This window comes from Psittacula echo (genome assembly GCF_963264785.1).
Source record: "Psittacula echo genome assembly, chromosome: 32".
NCBI lineage: Eukaryota > Metazoa > Chordata > Aves > Psittaciformes > Psittacidae > Psittacula > Psittacula echo.
In genome coordinates this window covers 293,744-306,878 of record NC_137767.1, presented here as the reverse complement: position 1 = coordinate 306,878, position 13,135 = coordinate 293,744, and the positions used below count along the sequence as shown (strand labels likewise).

The following is a 13,135-nucleotide window of genomic DNA, read 5'->3' as shown; positions in this document are numbered from 1 at the left end:
TGGAGATGGAAATGAGGATTTGGGATGGGTAGTGATGGAATGTGAGGATGGGATGAGAATAGGATAAGGATGGGGATACGGGGTGGGGATGGGATAGGGATACAGGATGGGGATATGGGATGGCAATAGGATAGGGATGGGGATATGGGGATGGGATAGGGACTGCGATGGGGATATGGGGTCCAAGGATTTGGGCAGGAATTGGGATTTGGGCAGCAGAGAATGGGGATTCGAGGTGAATGGGGGGGGTTTAGGGGGGGGGGGCCGGAGGGGATTTGGGGTGTCCAGGGGGGAATTGAGGGGCTGGGAATGGGGATGGGGGGGGGAACAGTGGGGGGGTCACTGGGGCTCACCGGGGGTCTCGGTGCTTCCAGCGCTCCCCCCGGCCCCCCCCCGGCCCCAGCCGCGTCCGGACAAGTTCCCCGATAGCCTCGACCCAGCAGCGGGCGGTAAGCGTCAGGGGGCGTGGCCTGGGGGCTGCAAAGGGGCGGGGCTTGTCCATATAAGGCTCGGGGGCGGAGCTTCCCGTCTGTGCCTTCTGCAGGGATTGGCTCTCGTAGTGGGCGGGGCTTCTATCAGTGGGGGTGTGGTATCCAGGGGGGATCTGGGGGTATCCATAGCACATCCATGCACCGCGATTGGTTCCCATTGATGGCTACGGCCCGTGGGAACCCCCCTTCCATTCACCCCTGCTTATGAATGACTGGCGCTCCCCTAGGGGCGTGGTTTCCCTTTAACCCCGCCCCCTGCGGCCCCGCCGACCAATGAGGCTCCACCTCCCGTGGGAACCCCCTTCCATTCAGCCCTGCTTGTGAATGACCGGCGCTCCCCTATGGGCGTGGTTTCCCTTAGCCCCGCCCCCTGCGGCCGCGCCGACCAATGAGGCTCCACCTCCCGTGGGAACCCCCCTTCCATTCAGCCCTGCTTGTGAATGACCGGCGCTCCCCTATGGGCGTGGTTTCCCTTAGCCCCGCCCCCTGCGGCCGCGCCGACCAATGAGGCTCCACCTCCCGTGGGAACCCCCCTTCCATTCACCCCTGCTTGTGAACGACCGGCGCTCCCCTATGGGCGTGGTTTCCCCCTTAGCCCCGCCCCCTGCGGCCGCGCCGACCAATGAGGCTCCACCTCCCGTGGGAACCCCCCTTCCATTCAGCCCTGCTTGTGAATGACCGGCGCTCCCCTATGGGCGTGGTTTCCCCCTTAGCCCCGCCCCCTGCGGCCGCGCCGACCAATGAGGCTCCACCTCCCGTGGGAACCCCCCTTCCATTCAGCCCTGCTTGTGAATGACCGGCGCTCCCCTATGGGCGTGGTTTCCCCCTTAGCCCCGCCCCCCTGCGGCCGCGCTGACCAATGAGGCGCTGCTGTTCCACGAGAAGTGCGGCGCCCTCATTAAGCTCAGCAACGGGCACAAGACCGCGGAGCGGCGCCGGCCCCTCGACGAGTTCAATAACGGCGTGGTGCTGACCAACCGGCCCCTGCGCGACGGGGAGATGTTCGAGGTGGGCGTTCGGGGGTCATTTTGGGTCGTTTTGGGGGATTTTGGGTCATTTTGGGGGGATTTTGGGGGATTTTTGGGGCATTTTGGGGGGGTTTGGGTCATTTTGGGTCATTTTGGGGGGGTTTGATGGGGATTTGGGGGGTTCAGTAACAGGGTGGTGCTGCCCACCTGACCCCCATGTGATGGGGAGATGTCCGAGGGGGGGTTTGGGGTCGTTTTGGGGTGATTTGGGGTCATTTTGGGGTGATTTGGGGTCATTTTGGGGGTGATTTTGGGTCATTTTGGGGGGGTTTTGGGTCATTTTGGGGTGATTTTGGGTCATTTTGGGGGTGATTTTGGGTCATTTTGGGGGGATTTGAGGTCATTTTGGGGGATTTTGGGTCATTTTGGGGGGATTTGGGTCATTTTGGGGGATTTTGGGTCATTTTGGGGGGATTTTGGGTCATTTTGGGGTGATTTGGGGTCATTTTGGGGGTGATTTTGGGTCATTTTGGGGGGGTTTTGGGTCATTTTGGGGTGATTTTGGGTCATTTTGGGGGTGATTTTGGGTCATTTTGGGGGGATTTGAGGTCATTTTGGGGGATTTTGGGTCATTTTGGGGGGATTTGGGTCATTTTGGGGGATTTTGGGTCATTTTGGGGGGATTTTGGGTCATTTTGGGGTGATTTGGGGTCATTTTGGGGGGATTTGGGGTCATTTTGGGGGGGTTTTGGGTCATTTTGGGGTGATTTGGGTCATTTTGGGGGGATTTTGGGTCATTTTGGGGGATTTTGGGTCATTTTGGGGTGATTTTGGGTCATTTTGGGTCATTTTGGGTCATTTTGGGGGGGTTTGATGGGGATTTGGGGGGTTCAGTAACAGGGTGGTGCTGCCCACCTGACCCCCATGTGATGGGGAGATGTCCGAGGGGGGGTTTGGGGTCGTTTTGGGGTGATTTGGGGTCATTTTGGGGTGATTTGGGGTCATTTTGGGGGTGATTTTGGGTCATTTTGGGGGGGTTTTGGGTCATTTTGGGGGTGATTTTGGGTCATTTTGGGGGGGTTTTGGGTCATTTTGGGGTGATTTTGGGTCATTTTGGGGGTGATTTTGGGTCATTTTGGGGGGATTTGAGGTCATTTTGGGGGATTTTGGGTCATTTTGGGGGATTTGGGTCATTTTGGGGGATTTTGGGTCATTTTGGGGGGATTTTGGGTCATTTTGGGGTGATTTGGGGTCATTTTGGGGGGGCTTTGGGTCATTTTGGGGTGATTTTGGGTCATTTTGGGGGATTTTGGGTCATTTTGGGGGGATTTGGGTCATTTTGGGGGGATTTTGGGTCATTTTGGGGTGATTTGGGTCATTTTGGGGTGATTTTGGGTCATTTTGGGGTGATTCTGGGTCATTTTGGGGGATTTTGGGTCATTTTGGGGTGATTTTGGGTAATTTTGGGTGATTTTGGGTCATTTTGGGGGGATTTTGGGTCATTTTGGGGGGATTTTGGGTCATTTTGGGGGATTTTGGGTCATTTTGGGGGATTTTGGGTCATTTTGGGGGATTTTGGGTCATTTTGGGGGGATTTTGGGTCATTTTGGGGTGATTTGGGTCATTTTGGGGTGATTTTGGGTCATTTTGGGGGGATTTGGGTCATTTTGGGGGGATTTTGGGTCATTTTGGGGTGATTTGGGTCATTTTGGGGTGATTTTGGGTCATTTTGGGGTGATTCTGGGTCATTTTGGGGGATTTTGGGTCATTTTGGGGTGATTTTGGGTAATTTTGGGGGATTTTGGGTCATTTTGGGGGATTTTGGGTCGTTTTGGGGTGATTTGGGTCATTTTGGGGTGATTTGGGGTCATTTTGGGGGGATTTTGGGTCATTTTGGGTGATTTGGGGTCATTTTGGGGGTGATTTTGGGTCATTTTGGGGGGCTTTGGGTCATTTTGGGGTGATTTTGGTTCATTTTGGGGTGATTTGGGGTCATTTTGGGGGATTTGGGTCATTTTGGGGGGATTTTGGGTCATTTTGGGGTGATTTTGGGTCATTTTGGGGGGATTTGGGGTCATTTTGGGGGATTTTGGGTCATTTTGGGGGATTTTGGGTCATTTTGGGGTGATTTTGGGTCATTTTGGGGGGGTTTTGGGTCATTTTGGGGGGATTTGGGTCATTTTGGGGGGATTTGGGTCATTTTGGGGGGATTTTGGGTCATTTTGGGGGGATTTGGGTCATTCTGGGGGGATTTTGGGTCATTTTGGGGGATTTTGGGTCATTTTGGGTGATTTTGGGTCATTTTGGGTGATTTTGGGTCATTTTGGGGGGATTTGGGGCCATTCTGGGGGGATTTGAGGTGATTTTGGGGTCCTTTTGAGGGCTTCCCAGGGGGTCTTAGAAGGGTCCTGGGGCCACCTTTGGTGGGGGCGGGGGTTGGGGTTCCCTGACCCCCCCCCCCCCACTTTGCCCCCCCAGATCCGCATTGACAAACTGGTGGACAAGTGGTCGGGCTCCATCGAGATGGGGGTCACTGCCCACAACCCCAACAGCCTCGAGTACCCGGCCACCATGACCAACCTGCGCTCCGGTCAGCACCCGGGGGGGCCCCAGCACCACTATGGGGGGGTCCCCATTAACCACTATGGGGTCTCCATCCCCTCCATGGGATCCCCGTCACCCCAAAACAGGGTCCCCATCACCCCAATGGGGACCCACCCATCACCTCAGTGGGGTCCCATCACCTCAGTGGGGTCCCATCACCTCAATGGGGTCCCCCCCATCACCCCTATGGGGTCCCCCCCATCAGCCCTGTGGGGTCCCCATCACCCCCAATGAGGACCCTATCACCACAATGGGGACCCCCCCATCACCCCAATGAGGTCCCCATCACCCCAATGGGGACCCCATCACCCCAATGAGGACTCCATCACCCCAATGAGGACCCTATGACCACAATGGGGACCCCCCCATCACCCCAATGAGGTCCCCATCACCCCAATGAGGTCCCCATCACCCCAATGAGGACCCTATCACCACAATGGGGACCCCCCCATCACCCCAATGGGGACCCCATCACCCCAATGAGGACCCCATCACCCCAATGAGGACCCTATGACCACAATGGGGACACCCCCATCACCCCAATGGGGACCCCATCACCCCAATGAGGACCCTATCTCCACAATGGGGACCCTATCACGACAATGGGGACCCTATCTCCACAATGGGGACACCCCCATCACCCCAATGAGGTCTCCATCACCCCAATGAGGACCCTATCACCACAATGGGGACCCTATCTCCACAATGGGGACACCCCCATCACCCCAATGAGGTCTCCATCACCCCAATGAGGACCCTATCACCACAATGGGGACACCCCCATCACCCCAATGGGGACCCCATCACCCCAATGAGGACCCTATCTCCACAATGGGGACACCATCACCCCAATGAGGTCCCCATCACCCCAATGGGGACCCCATCACCCCCAATGAGGACCCTATGACCACAATGGGGACCCCCCCATCACCCCAATGGGGACCCCATCACCCCAATGAGGACCCTATCACCACAATGGGGACCCCATCACCCCAATGGGGACCCCATCACCCCAATGAGGACCCTATCTCCACAATGGGGACACCCCTATCACCCCAATGAGGTCTCCATCACCCCAATGAGGTCCCCATCACCACAATGGGGACCCCATCACCCCAATGAGGACCCTATCACCACAATGGGGACACCCCCATCACCCCAATGGGGACCCCATCACCCCAATGAGGACCCTATCTCCACAATGGGGACACCCCCATCACCCCAATGAGGTCTCCATCACCCCAATGAGGTCCCCATCACCCCAATGAGGACCCTATCACCACAATGGGGACCCCATCACCACAATGGGGACCCCATCACCCCAATGAGGACCCTATCACCACAATGGGGACCCCATCACCCCAATGAGGACCCCATCACCCCAATGAGGACCCTATCACCCCAATGGGGACCCCATCACCCCAATGGGGACCCCATCACCCCAATGGGCCCCCCCATTGCAGGCACCATCATGATGAGCGGCTGCGGGATCCTCACCAACGGGAAGGGAACGCGCCGGGAATACTGCGAGTTCAGCCTGGATGAGCTGCAGGTAACCCCCCACCCCCCAGCCCAAAACTGAGGGGACCCCCCCGACCCCCCCTCCACGCACCCCGGAAATGGGGACCCCCAAACCCCCCCCCGCTTGAGGGGCTCCAATGGGGGAGATTCCATCCCTAAACCCAGCCGTTGGCACGCGTTGGCACCCATTGAACCCGTTGGCACGCATTGGCACCCATTGTACCCATTGGCACCCATTGGCATCCATTGTACCCATTGGCACCCATTGGCACCCATTGGCATCCATTGTACCTATTGGCGCCCATTGGCACCCATTAGCATCCATTGTACTCATTGGCACGCATTGGCACCCATTGTACCCATTGGCACCCATTGGCATCCATTGTACCCATTGGCACCCATTGGCACCCATTGGCATCCATTGTACCTATTGGCGCCCATTGGCACCCATTGGCATCCATTGTACTCATTGGCACCCATTGGCATCCATTGTACCCATTGGCACCCATTGGCATCCATTGTACCCATTGGCACCCATTGGCACCCATTGGCATCCATTGTACCTATTGGCGCCCATTGGCACCCATTGGCATCCATTGTACCCATTGGCACCCATTGGCACCCATTGTACCTATTGGCACCCATTGGCATCCATTGTACCTATTGGCTCCCATTGGCACCCATTGGCACCCATTGGCACCCATTGTACCCATTGGCACCCATTGGCACCCATTGTACCCCTTGGCACCCATTGGCACCCATTGTACCCATTGGCACCCATTGGCATCCATTGTACCTATTGGCGCCCATTGGCACCCATTGGCATCCATTGTACCCATTGGCACCCATTGGCATCCATTGTACCTATTGGCGCCCATTGGCACCCATTGGCACCCATTGGCACCCATTGTACCCATTGGCACCCATTGGCACCCATTGTACCCCTTGGCACCCATTGGCACCCATTGTACCCATTGGCACCCATTGGCATCCATTGTACCTATTGGCGCCCATTGGCACCCATTGGCATCCATTGTACTCATTGGCACCCATTGGCACCCATTGTACCCATTGGCACCCATTGGCATCCATTGTACCTATTGGCGCCCATTGGCACCCAGTGGCATCCATTGTACTCATTGGCACCCATTGGCATCCATTGTACCCATTGGCACCCATTGGCATCCATTGGCACCCATTGTACCCCTTGACACCCATTGGCACCCATTGTACCCCTTGGCACCCATTGGCACCCATTGTACCCATTGGCACCCATTGGCACCCATTGTACCCATTGGCACCCATTGGCACCCATTGTACCCATTGGCACCCATTGGCATCGATTGTACCCCTTGGCACCCATTGGCACCCATTGTACCCATTGGCACCCATTGGCATCCATTGTACCCCTTGGCACCCATTGGCACCCATTGTACCCATTGGCATCCATTGTACCCATTGGCATCCATTGTACCCATTGGCATCCATTGTACCACATTGACACCCATTGTACCCACTGGCACCCATTGACACCCATTGGCACCCGTTGTACCCATTGCCCCCTTTACCCCCATTCCCCCATTGTCCCCCTTTACCCCCATTGCCCCCATTGCCCCCTTTACCCCCATTGCCCCCATTGCCCCCTTTACCCCCATTGCCCCCATTGTCCCCATTGCCCCACAGGAAGGGGACCACATTGGCCTCACGCGGAAGCCCAACAACGCCCTGCACTTCTACATCAACGGCATCGACCAAGGTGGGGACCTTGGGGGGGGGGCCGGGGGGGTGGGACCCCATGGGAACCTTGGGGCTGGGAGGGGATGGGGCGGGGGGACCCCAAAAGTGGCTCTTGGGGACGTCCCCATCCCTTTGGTGACCCCATCATTGACAGCCCATGGCCTTGAGGGTGTTCATTGAGCCCAATCAGCACCCACTGAGGCCATCAGCACCCATTGAGCCCCATCAACACCCATTGACCCCCATCAGCACCCACTGAGGCCATCAGCACCCATTGAGCTCCATCAACACCCATTGACCCCCATCAGCACCCACTGAGGCCATCAGCACCCATTGAGCTCCATCAACACCCATTGAGCCCCATCAACACCCATTGAGGCCATCATCCCCCATTGAGCCCCATCAACACCCATTGAGGCCATCATCCCCCATTGACCCCCATCAGCACCCATTGAGCCCCATGAACACCCATTGATGCCATCAGCACCCATTGAGCCCCATCAACACCCATTGAGCCCCATCAGCACCCATTGATGCCATCATCCCCCATTGACCCCCATCAGCACCCATTGATGCCATTATCCCCCATTGAGCCCTATTAGCACCTATTGAGCCCCATGAACACCCATTGATGCCATTAGCACCCATTGAGCCCCATCATCCCCCATTGATGCCATCAGCACCCATTGACCCCCATCATCCCCCATTGACCCCCATCATCCCCCACTGACCCCCATCATCCCCCATTGACCCCCATGAACACCCATTGATGCCATCATCCCCCATTGACCCCCATCAGCACCCACTGACCCCCATCATCCCCCATTGACCCCCATCAGCAGCCATTGATGCCATCAGCACCCATTGAGCCCCATCAGCACCCATTGATGCCATCAGCACCCATTGAGCCCCATGAACACCCATTGATGCCATCATCCCCCATTGACCCCCATCATCCCCCATAGACCCCCATCAGCACCCATTGAGCCCCATCAGCACCCATTGACCCCCATCATCCCCCATTGACCCCCATCATCCCCCCCTGACCCCCATCATCCCCCCCTGACCCCCATCATCCCCCATTGACCCCCATCATCCCCCCCTGACCCCCATCATCCCCCATTGACCCCCATCATCCCCCCCTGACCCCCATCATCCCCCATTGACCCCCATCATCCCCCCCGACCCCCATCATCCCCCATTGACCCCCATCATCCCCCCCTGACCCCCATCATCCCCCATTGACCCCCATCATCCCCCATTGACCCCCATCATCCCCCCCTGACCCCCATCATCCCCCATTGACCCCCATCATCCCCCCCTGACCCCCATCATCCCCCCCTGACCCCCATCATCCCCCCTGACCCCCATCATCCCCCCCTGACCCCCATCATCCCCCCCTGACCCCCATCATCCCCCATTGACCCCCATCATCCCCCCCTGACCCCCATCATCCCCCATTGACCCCCATCATCCCCCCCTGACCCCCATCATCCCCCATTGACCCCCATCATCCCCCCCTGACCCCCATCATCCCCCATTGACCCCCATCATCCCCCCCTGACCCCCATCATCCCCCATTGACCCCCATCATCCCCCCCTGACCCCCATCATCCCCCATTGACCCCCATCATCCCCCATTGACCCCCATCATCCCCCCCTGACCCCCATCATCCCCCATTGACCCCCATCATCCCCCCCTGACCTCCATCATCCCCCATTGACCCCCATCATCCCCCATTGACCCCCATCATCCCCCCTGACCCCCATCATCCCCCCCTGACCCCCATCATCCCCCCCTGACCCCCATCATCCCCCATTGACCCCCATCATCCCCCCCTGACCCCCATCATCCCCCATTGACCCCCATCATCCCCCCCTGACCCCCATCATCCCCCATTGACCCCCATCATCCCCCATTGACCCCCATCATCCCCCCTGACCCCCATCATCCCCCATTGACCCCCATCATCTCCCCCTGACCCCCATCATCCCCCATTGACCCCCATCATCCCCCATTGACCCCCATCATCCCCCCCTGACCCCCATCATCCCCCATTGACCCCCATCATCCCCCCCTGACCCCCATCATCCCCCCCTGACCCCCATCATCCCCCATTGACCCCCATCATCCCCCCTGACCCCCATCATCCCCCCCTGACCCCCATCATCCCCCATTGACCCCCATCATCCCCCCCTGACCCCCATCATCCCCCATTGACCCCCATCATCCCCCCCTGACCCCCAACATCCCCCATTGACCCCCATCATCCCCCCCTGACCCCCATCATCCCCCCCTGACCCCCATCATCCCCCATTGACCCCCATCATCCCCCCTGACCCCCATCATCCCCCATTGACCCCCATCATCCCCCCCTGACCCCCAACATCCCCCATTGACCCCCATCATCCCCCCCTGACCCCCATCATCCCCCCCTGACCCCCATCATCCCCCATTGACCCCCATCATCCCCCCCTGACCCCCATCATCCCCCATTGACCCCCATCATCCCCCATTGACCCCCATCATCCCCCATTGACCCCCATCATCCCCCCCTGACCCCCAACATCCCCCATTGACCCCCATCATCCCCCATTGACCCCCATCATCCCCCCCTGACCCCCATCATCCCCCCCTGACCCCCATCATCCCCCCTGACCCCCATCACCCCCCATTGACCCCCATCATCCCCCATTGACCCCCATCATCCCCCCCTGACCCCCATCATCCCCCATTGACCCCCATCATCCCCCCCTGACCCCCATCATCCCCCCCTGACCCCCATCATCCCCCATTGACCCCCATCATCCCCCCTGACCCCCATCATCCCCCCCTGACCCCCATCATCCCCCATTGACCCCCATCATCCCCCCCTGACCCCCATCATCCCCCATTGACCCCCATCATCCCCCCCTGACCCCCAACATCCCCCATTGACCCCCATCATCCCCCCCTGACCCCCATCATCCCCCCCTGACCCCCATCATCCCCCATTGACCCCCATCATCCCCCCTGACCCCCATCATCCCCCCCTGACCCCCATCATCCCCCATTGACCCCCATCATCCCCCCCTGACCCCCATCATCCCCCATTGACCCCCATCATCCCCCCCTGACCCCCATCATCCCCCCCTGACCCCCATCATCCCCCATTGACCCCCATCATCCCCCCTGACCCCCATCATCCCCCCCTGACCCCCATCATCCCCCATTGACCCCCATCATACCCCCCTGACCCCCATCATCCCCCATTGACCCCCATCATCCCCCCCTGACCCCCATCATCCCCCCCTGACCCCCATCATCCCCCCTGACCCCCATCATCCCCCCTGACCCCCATCACCCCCCATTGACCCCCATCATCCCCCATTGACCCCCATCATCCCCCCCTGACCCCCATCATCCCCCATTGACCCCCATCATCCCCCCCGACCCCCATCATCCCCCCCTGACCCCCATCATCCCCCCATTGACCCCCATCATCCCCCCCTGACCCCCATCATCCCCCCATTGACCCCCATCATCCCCCCCTGACCCCCATCATCCCCCATTGACCCCCATCATCCCCCCCTGACCCCCATCATCCCCCATTGACCCCATCATCCCCCCCTGACCCCCATCATCCCCCCCTGACCCCCATCATCCCCCATTGACCCCATCATCCCCCATTGACCCCCATCATCCCCCCTGACCCCCATCATCCCCCCCTGACCCCCATCATCCCCCCCTGACCCCCATCATCCCCCCCTGACCCCCATCATCCCCCCCGACCCCCATCATCCCCCCCTGACCCCCATCAACACCCATTGATGCCATCATCCCCCATTGACCCCCATCATCCCCCATTGACCCCCATCATCCCCCCCTGACCCCCATCATCCCCCATTGACCCCCATCATCCCCCATTGACCCCCATCATCCCCCCCTGACCCCCATCATCCCCCATTGACCCCCATCATCCCCCATTGACCCCCATCATCCCCCCCTGACCCCCATCATCCCCCCCTGACCCCCATCATCCCCCATTGACCCCATCATCCCCCATTGACCCCCATCATCCCCCCTGACCCCCATCATCCCCCCCTGACCCCCATCATCCCCCATTGACCCCCATCATCCCCCCATGACCCCCATCATCCCCCATTGACCCCCATCATCCCCCCCTGACCCCCATCATCCCCCATTGACCCCCATCATCCCCCATTGACCCCCATCATCCCCCCTGACCCCCATCATCCCCCCCTGACCCCCATCATCCCCCATTGACCCCCATCATCCCCCCCTGACCCCCATCATCCCCCATTGACCCCCATCATCCCCCCCTGACCCCCATCATCCCCCATTGACCCCCATCATCCCCCCCTGACCCCCATCATCCCCCCCTGACCCCCATCATCCCCCATTGACCCCCATCATCCCCCCCTGACCCCCATCATCCCCCCTGACCCCCATCATCCCCCCCTGACCCCCATCATCCCCCCCTGACCCCCATCATCCCCCATTGACCCCCATCATCCCCCATTGACCCCCATCATCCCCCCTGACCCCCATCATCCCCCATTGACCCCCATCATCCCCCCCTGACCCCCATCATCCCCCACTGACCCCCATCATCCCCCCCTGACCCCCATCATCCCCCATTGACCCCCATCATCCCACCCTGACCCCCATCATACCCCATTGACCCCCATCATCCCCCATTGACCCCCATCATCCCCCATTGACCCCCATCATCCCCCCTGACCCCCATCATCCCCCCCTGACCCCCATCATACCCCATTGACCCCCATCATCCCCCCTGACCCCCATCATCCCCCATTGACCCCCATCATCCCCCCCTGACCCCCATCATCCCCCATTGACCCCCATCATCCCCCCTGACCCCCATCATACCCCATTGACCCCCATCATCCCCCCTGACCCCCATCATCCCCCATTGACCCCCATCATCCCCCCCTGACCCCCATCATACCCCATTGACCCCCATCATCCCCCCTGACCCCCATCATCCCCCATTGACCCCCATCATCCCCCCCTGACCCCCATCATCCCCCATTGACCCCCATCATCCCCCATTGACCCCCATCATCCCCCATTGACCCCCATCATCCCCCCTGACCCCCATCATCCCCCATTGACCCCCATCATCCCCCCCTGACCCCCATCATCCCCCCCTGACCCCCATCAGCACCCATTGACCCCCATCATCCCCCATTGACCCCCATCATCCCCCCTGACCCCCATCATCCCCCCCTGACCCCCATCATCCCCCATTGACCCCCATCATCCCCCCCTGACCCCCATCATCCCCCCCTGACCCCCATCATCCCCCATTGACCCCCATCATCCCCCCCTGACCCCCATCATCCCCCATTGACCCCCATCATCCCCCATTGACCCCCATCATCCCCCCCTGACCCCCATCATCCCCCCCTGACCCCCATCATCCCCCATTGACCCCCATCATCCCCCCCTGACCCCCATCATCCCCCCCTGACCCCCATCATCCCCCATTGACCCCCATCATCCCCCCCTGACCCCCATCATCCCCCATTGACCCCCATCATCCCCCATTGACCCCCATCATCCCCCCCTGACCCCTTTGCCTGCCCCGCAGGGGTGGCGACGGCGGTGACGCCGCCGGTGCTCTACGGCGTCGTGGATCTCTATGGCATGGCCGTCAAGGTCACCATCGTCCACAGCCACAACGCCAGCGACCGCCTGCGCCGCACCAACGCCCTCCTGCGGGCCCTGTCCCCCCCGCCCCCCCCGGCCCCCGACGGCGCCCCCCCCCGCGCCGCCGCCGCCGCCGG

At 60.1% G+C, this 13,135-nt stretch overlaps 1 protein-coding gene across 1 annotated transcript in view; it reads left to right on the top strand.

The window, feature by feature from the left end:
- NEURL4 (neuralized E3 ubiquitin protein ligase 4) overlaps window positions 1–13,135 on the top strand; it is a 74,860-nt gene that overhangs the window by 6,104 nt on the left and 55,621 nt on the right. Inside the window, 8 exon segments of the mRNA XM_080636395.1 lie at window positions 375–449; window positions 853–927; window positions 1,154–1,248; window positions 1,323–1,499; window positions 3,938–4,049; window positions 5,527–5,615; window positions 7,268–7,340; window positions 12,940–13,135. Of these exon segments, the coding sequence (XP_080492521.1) occupies window positions 375–449; window positions 853–927; window positions 1,154–1,248; window positions 1,323–1,499; window positions 3,938–4,049; window positions 5,527–5,615; window positions 7,268–7,340; window positions 12,940–13,135 (892 nt within the window).